This window comes from Sinocyclocheilus grahami, unplaced genomic scaffold (assembly GCF_001515645.1).
Source record: "Sinocyclocheilus grahami isolate Dianchi unplaced genomic scaffold, SAMN03320097.WGS_v1.1 scaffold1560.1, whole genome shotgun sequence".
In the NCBI taxonomy this organism is placed as follows: domain Eukaryota; kingdom Metazoa; phylum Chordata; class Actinopteri; order Cypriniformes; family Cyprinidae; genus Sinocyclocheilus; species Sinocyclocheilus grahami.
Window position 1 is genome coordinate 81,318 of NW_015506739.1, and position 8,224 is coordinate 89,541.

Sequence of the window (8,224 nt, forward strand, 5' to 3'; positions counted from 1 at the left end):
TTAGTGTTTTTGGAAAGGGAGTGAAACGGAAGTGTAAATAAATGAGATGTGTCTATTTGAAGAATTGTATCTCAATATGTTTAAGCCTATTGAGGATATACAGTGTGAATTACATTCATATTTTCACATACAGAAAGGTTAGCCAATCAGAACAATGTCATTTACATACAGACGTCTTTAAGGTACAATAGCAAAAACAAAATGATTGGTTTTGGTGCAATAAAAACCTGAAAATATAGGGGCTGGAGGATGTTGGCATTCTCCTCAACACTGACCCCGTGTGCAACCAACTTACAAAGTCACACAAAGGGAGGGTGGGAAGTGGAATTAGCAGTGAATGGTACTTCAGATTGACCGACCAGAGAACAGAGCTGGTATCATGATCAGATATCACCATCTGTGCCAGCTGCATCTGTAGCCTGTGTGTGTGTGTACTGGTATAAATGGTTTATGAGGACACAAATGTGTATAATGACATGGGTACTACAACGTGTTTTATGAAATTCAAAAATTGCCAGTAGTTTTCTGTAAGGGGTAGGGTTGGTGTAGGGCGATAGAAAATACACTTTGTACAGTATAAAAACTATTACGCCTATGGAATATCCCCATAAAACACGGAAACCAGTGTGTGTGCGCGAGAGGGAGAGAGAGACTGTGGACAAACAGGTAATTTAACAGCAAACACCAGAAATGTGATTGCAAATGAATTGTATTGTAACTATTTTTTTATTTTTTTTTATTTTGTGTTTTAGTTTAGCATTTTTGAAGTGATAGATCTTTTTGCATATGTGTACAGTACTGTGTATTTACTTACGGTTACATGTAGGTACGATTTTTTTATTTATTTAATTTAAAAGAAAAAGAAAATAAATTACTACTTTTATTCAGCAAATTTGCATTACATTGGTCAAAAGTGACAGTAGAGACATTCATAATACTACAAAAGATTTCTGTTTCAAATATAAACTTTCTGTTAATCAAATAATTCTGAAAAAATAGTTTCCACAAAAAAACATGTTTTGTTTTCAACATTGATACAGACAGACAGATACAGACAGACAGATGATAGACAGACAGACAGATGATAGACAGACGATAGACAGACAGACAGACAGATGATAGACAGACAGACAGACGATAGACAGACAGATAGACAGACAGATGATAGTCAGACAGACGACAGACAGATGATAGACAGACGACAGACAGACAGACGACAGACAGACAGATGATAGACAGACAGACAAATGACAGACAGACAGACAGACAGATGACAGACAGACAGATGATAGACAGATGATAGACAGACAGATGACAGACAGACAGATGATAGACAGACAGATGACAGACAGACAGATGATAGACAGACTGACAGAAAGACAGACAGATGATAGACAGACAGACAGACAGATGATAGATAGACAGACAGACAGACAGATGATAGATAGACAGACAGACAGACAGATGATAGATAGACAGACAGACAGACAGATGATAGATAGACAGACAGACAGACAGATGATAGATAGACAGACAGACAGACAGATGATAGATAGACAGACAGACAGACAGATGATAGACAGACAGACAGACAGACAGATAGATAGATAGATCACCCACCAAACTATGAGTATTAGCAGATGTTGTCTTAAATTATTGGATATTAGCTCACAAATGTTGTATCAGGACATCCATGTTTAAACGTGTTAAGTGGCTTTTTCTGCACATGGATTCACATCATGTCTGTTCATTCATCATTGACCCAGAGGTGCAGGTGCTCTGAACTAGCAAGCGTTTAATTGGTGCTTCTGAATAAGGCATCACTTGATGTCATTCACATGATTGCTAGCATGTGAAATGATTATGAATTGCTCTGTAGTCATAAAGCATCTGCATCGTTCCTCAAAGCTAATTCAAGTTCCTCTACATTAAGGAGATTTCCATTGAGGATTTCCACGGCTCCAAAGCGCACAGATTTCTTTTGATTGCTCGTACGCTGCTGCTGGAATAGAGCTGTTGTTTTGTGGACGTCCCTTTTTAGGGGCTGATTTTCTCCTCTGCCGTCATGAGGAATCTCTCCACAACTGGAATCAAAGTTTTATTCTCAGATGTCTTTGTGAAATTGGATAGTTCTAAAAAACATTATTTCTTTGCAAACTTTGCGAAGTCTCTGGAGCTGTGAGTCATATAAGCTTTTATTACTGCTGTTTGCTAAGGCAAACATCGCCGATACATACGTGCGGTTTGGGATTTAAACGCAAAGTACACAAAATTTTGCTTGTGGTTCGAACATGAATGATGCCTAAAGTCAGTGAAAAAATGATGCAGAAATATAACACATTAGTTAGCTAAAGAAAATCTGATGATGCAACTTGGTGTAGTGTCCAGATACATTTTGGAGCAACTTGAATGTGCAACCTCTATTTGTTTCATTGTCACATTATCCCATCCCTACAAGAATAAACCATCTATGTGTGCTGTTCTCAGAGATCTGATTTCAGTCTATACGGAAGGCTGATAATGAGAGAAGAAGAGTTAAGTGGATTGGAAGGAGACAGAGCGAGAGATAAAAAGTGGACGGAGACAGATTGATCCACCTCACCCCTTCTGCATTCAGCTGCCGTTTCTTCAATCTAAATGATTTGGGCAGTTTTGCTCGAGCTTATTCCCCATCTGCCTCCATCCTCACTGTATCACAGAATGAGCAGATGAGACTAAAAGTGGTTCAGATCGCTCATGTTTGAGCGGAGTGAATGATGACGGACAGTGACGGACAGTTTCTGTGTCTGTGTAGATATATTCATCCGAGCATTAGATGTCTCTTATTTGATTTGGAGCAGATCTCCACCTTCCTTCAGTGTCTGTCTTGGATCAGAAAGTGTTAGTTTGATGCACAGGACATTTATGATTATTACTCATGGCACAATTTTCTTGCACCAGCCAAATCTGTATGACTTACACCGAAGTGCTGTGTGAAGAGAAAATCACAGCCGATCAAAACGTATTTGATGTTTAATACAGAGTTAAGAGGAGCAGGATTTTGCAACTATATTTTACTGTAGGCTAGTTAGGACAAGAACTCTTAAAGGGTTAGTTCACCCAAAAATGAAAATGCCTTCATTAATCACTTACCCTCATGTCGTTCTAAACCCGTAAGACCTTCGTTCATCTTCGGAACACAAATTAAGATATTTTGGATGAATTCTGAGAGCTCTCTGACCCTGCATAGACAGCAAGGGACCTACCACGATCAAGGTCCAGAAACATAGCAAGGAGATCGGTAAAATAATCCATGTGACAGGGGTTCAACCATAATTTCACGAAGCTACGAGAATACTTAATGTACACAAAGAAAACAAAAATAACGACTTTATTCAACAATTCGTCTCCTCCGCGTCACCCTGGTGCCATTTTAGAGTCAGCCAGTCTGTCAGCTGCGTCATGCGGATACGTCGTTTTCATTCAAATCAAAGCGTAAACAACGTAGAAAATGTATCCGTGTGGCGCAGCTGACACAGAATAGCATACGCTGTTTACGTTCATTGGATACTTTTCAAAAGGGTGACGCGGAGGAGACAAATTGTTGAATAAAGTCGTTATTTTTATTTTCTTTGCGTACAAAAAGTATTCTCGTAGCTTCGTAAAATTATGGTTGAACCCGTCACACAGATTATTTTACCGATCTCCTTGCTACGTATCTGGACGTTGATCGTGGTAATTACATTGCTGTCTATGGGAGCGTCAGAGAGCTCTCAGAATTAATCAAAAATATCTTAATGTGTGTTCCGAAGATGAACGGAGATCTTACGGGTTTGAAACAACATGAGGGTGAGTAATTAATGACAGAATTTAAATTTTTGGGTGAACTAACCCTTTAACGTTGATAATCGATTAACAGATGACGTGATCACTTATACAGGGGGTACGGAAAGTATTCAGACCCCCTTAAATGTTTCACTCTTTGTTATATTGCAGCCATTTGCTAAAATCATTTAAGTAAATTTTTGTTCCTCATTAATGTACACACAGCACCCCTGTGATTTGCTTTTTGTTTGTGTTTTATTCTTTTTGATGTGTATTTGAGTTTTTTGTTTTGCTTTTTGTTGCTTGTGTTGGTTTTCTTTTGTGGTTCGCTTTGTGTTTTATTGGTTTTGTTTTGTTTCTTTTGATTTTTTTTTTTAATGGTTTGCCTTTTATTTTTTTTCTTCTTTTTTCTTGCTTTGGGTTTGTTTTGGTTCGTGGATTATTTTTGTAGTGCTAGTTTTGGTATGGTTATGATATTATTTTATTTTTGGTTTAGCAGTGAAATGCTGTTGTTGAACTGGGGATTGCATCTGAATGATTTTGTTTCAGTGTGTGTCTTTGTTAAAATGGACTCTCTCTCACAATCGGCACATAATGACAGCCAGTGCTCAAAGGAGTGATTATTTTCTCCACAGCATAGTTTGCTGGGCACTGTAATCACCTTCAACATCTCAAAACACAGCACTCACTTGCTGTAAATTCCTGTCATGCACTGTCTGTCCGAATCAAGTTTATTATATTCTAGACGTCATTTGATTGATAGACACTTCAGGTGCATGAAGGGTCGAGCACAGTGTTTCCTGCTAAATGAATGGAGTGTATAAAGGGATTGAGTGTGAGTGTGAGTGTGTGTGTGTGTGTGTGTGTGTGTGTGTGTGTGTGTGTGTGTGTCTCTCGTTGTGAGATCAGCACCTCAGCACCTCTGTTTGAGGAGTGAAAGATAGAAAAAGAGGAGTGTGAAAACTGAAAAACAGGGAAGTCGTGGCCTAATGGTTAGAGAGTCGGATATAGGGAGTGAGTGTGAGTGTGTGTGTGTGTGTGTGTGTGTGTGTGTGTGTGTGTGTGTGTGTGTGTGTGTGTGTGTGTGTCTCTCGTTGTGAGATCAGCACCTCAGATTACTCTCTGCGCTGTCTTACATCGATCGCTCAGATGCTGCTGTGTTAGACTCACTGTTTAGATTATATGGCATTGAGCAATGAAAAAACATGAAACACGCACACTCATGCACACAGACAATGTGAGATGTGTGCCTCTGTCCTACCCGATATATATTGTGTCCTCAATCCATAAAGTGGAGACCTTCTGTATATTTGTTGATTAAAGTAGAGCTGGTTTAGAGATGACCGTTGATGCTGCTATTTTTATGGTGCTTTGCAGTACATTGAATTAAACCTTGTTTTTCAGACAAAAAAATACATTTACCAACTGGTGCATTATTGCCACACACTATTGATATGGGCTTGTGCATTTAGGTCGTGTATTGTAGCGTTGTGTATATTGTATTTTTGTCTAGTTTTTTACCTGTGTATGTTTGTGTAGGGAAATGACGTAATGGAAGAGCAAGACCTGAGAGAAATTGGCATCATGGATCCGGCACATCGCAGGAAGATCCTCAGTGCTGCACGTTCTCTACCAAAGGTTTGTGTGAGTCTACAATTCTTTGCAGAGGATTGTCACATGATGCTAATAATCACTTGCCTTTAACAGTATTATTTTGTAAGATTTTCATCATTTTATTGATTCATCATTTATCATTTCATCAGTTTATCTGTACTGGGTCTGAAGTAAGTTCTCTGTTGGTTTTGAACTCTGCAGGTGAAAGCATTAGGCTGTGACGGCAGCACGTCCCTCGCTGCGTGGCTGGACGTCCTGGGTCTTCAGGAATACCTGCAGAACTTCCTGTCCAGCGGCTATCGCACGCTAGAATGCGTGAAGAACCTGTGGGAGCTGGAGATTGTCAATGTGAGAACGTGATGCATTCAAACATTTACAGTATAGACTTTTTTGTTGTCGTTTGTTTTATATCAAGTATTATATGAAGTATTTACATAGTTGGCTTTTACTTTATTTTAAAAAATTCAATTACTTGACTCTGAATTATTCGGTTGAGAGCAGGGTATTTATGTTGCTTAATAGACATTGTGTAATTGTTGCCTTTGCGTGTGTTTTATGTCTGTTTTTAGGTGCTGAAGATCACGTTGTTGGGCCACAGGAAAAGGATTATTGCATCATTAGCTGAACGGCCGTATGAGGAGCCTCCGGTCAAACCACCCCGCCTTTCTCAGATCAGAGTAAGTACTGCTGTATGCTATAATATTTTATGATATTATGCATTCTAGAATAGATTTTAGGCTTTACGTAGACCATTAGGAGTAAACAAAAACAAGACTCTGAGGGTGGAATTACAGTTTGTTCAAAATGTAGTGTTTTTTTGTTGTAGGTTTGGTCTCTATGAAAATATTATCAATATTTTGGCATGACAAATTGATTAATTTTGCTGAGATGGCATGTGTAATTTTAGTTGACTAGTAATTAGCAAAATGAGAAAAAAAGTCAAACTGTTAATAGACCAAATATTTGATCTGTAAATGTGCATTAATTTAATTATGTTTAAAAAATTCAAAAGTTTTGTCAATTCATAAGATTAACAATTGGGTCACGTCTACACATCACCATGCCTTCCAGAGTTTTAGTTTACTAGAAATTTGCAAGATGTGTTTTCTGTTTCCTCTGCTGAATCGTCCAGGTCGAAAACAGTGTCACTTATTGAACAGACCGCATTTCTGTCTTTCACAGAAGGGTATTGGATGAATCTCACAATGAAATTGCTCATATCTCACACCAAAATAATAATATTTTTTAAAAAATCAAAAAATGTATTATATTTTGTATGAAGAATATACAATAAATGAATTTTAAGGTCCTTTTAAGGTTGCATTTCCCTAATTTCCCCCTTATATTTTTTGAACAAGCTAACGCTGCTGCTAAGGAAGCACTTTTCACAGATATTAAAGTGTTCCATACCACCCTCACATCTTAAAACTACCATAGCATCTTATCTCATCATCAAATGGAAAGAAGAATGGAATCTGAGAACGAGCAACGAACTATATGAAATTAACCGAACTGTGGGTAAAAGTTGCATATGTTCAGTAATTGCTGAGATGAGATACAGTACATGATGCCAAATAGGACATTCCAGAATCACACACAAGTTCTTAATATCATTAAAAAAAGTCTACTGCTATACTGTTCATGACAGAGTCCAGGATTTCTTTAACTAATATTTTATTAAATTATGCTGGTTTAAGTTCTCTTAGGGAATTATATTTCTCAGCAAATGTTTTCAAATAGCTTTTATCTAAAGAAAACTTTATAAACCTCACATATAAACATGTCACTCGTCATGCAAAGGAAGCTGGCATAATGTTAAAAACTTCCATTGCTATAATTCAAAATAAAACAACATAGATTATTTTTTGTAAAAAAAAATCTGTTATGTGAAATTCAATTTCAAATCAGTTTCTTTAGAAAAGTGTGGGACGACATTTTCTGTTTCCTCTGCGGAAACATCGAGGTCAAGACTGCACTTCTGTCCCTCACAGAAGGATCTTGACATTTCACAATAAATTTGGTCACATCGCACCCTGAAATAAAAATACATAAACAAATAAATCAAATAAATTACATTTGCATGATGAAAATATACGTTTTTTTTTACTTCCCATCACTTCCCCTTATCTCCAGTACCATAATGCGAAATTCAATTTAATTCAATTCTCTTTGTCCACTAGAAATTTAGAGGAAGTTTAGTGTTTTCTGTGTGTTTTGCTCTGCTCGATCTCCCAGGTTGAAAACAGTTTGCCTTATTGAACAGACTGCACTTCTGTCCCTCACGGCCTTATTTTTATTCACAACAAATGAAATCTGGCATCAACTCTGATTGCAGTCTATAATAAAGTGCAGTATACTGTAAACTCTCTCTCGAGCTCATTTCTGGGCAAGGACATCTTTCTGGCTGGCTGATCTCCCTCATTGAACACTTCTTTTGCAGTGTCAGGATCTCATGTCCCAGACCTCGTCTCCTCTCAGTCACTCAGACTCCTACACGCGCTCCATGGATCCCCTGTTACCTGCTGGTGATTCTGGAAGGAGGAGAGGTCCCGACTCAGAATATGACGTGGCCATTCGACAGCGGGCCAATGACAGACCACAACCACAAGTGAGTCACGATTCCTTCTGTTTCTGCTCAAATGATGCACATTTCGGTCAGTTTATCCTGAAATTGTTCTTCCTCTCTAAAGGAGAGATTTGAGGAACGTCAGCGGGGGCCTCGCTTGACCTTACGACCCCCGAGTCTGGCGGCGCCGTACACACCGGTCCAGAACTGGCACCATCAGCCCGAGAAGCTCATCTTCGA

General features: G+C 38.4%; 1 protein-coding gene across 1 annotated transcript in view; it reads left to right on the forward strand.

Annotated features, from left to right (window-relative positions):
* Positions 1-8,224, forward strand: part of LOC107571187 (ankyrin repeat and SAM domain-containing protein 1A-like) — a 64,744-nt gene that overhangs the window by 41,418 nt on the left and 15,102 nt on the right. The window contains exons 10-14 of the mRNA XM_016257479.1: positions 5,344-5,442; positions 5,620-5,766; positions 5,988-6,095; positions 7,859-8,026; positions 8,109-8,198. Of these exons, the coding sequence (XP_016112965.1) occupies positions 5,344-5,442; positions 5,620-5,766; positions 5,988-6,095; positions 7,859-8,026; positions 8,109-8,198 (612 nt within the window). The remainder of the gene's footprint in view (positions 1-5,343; positions 5,443-5,619; positions 5,767-5,987; positions 6,096-7,858; positions 8,027-8,108; positions 8,199-8,224) is intronic.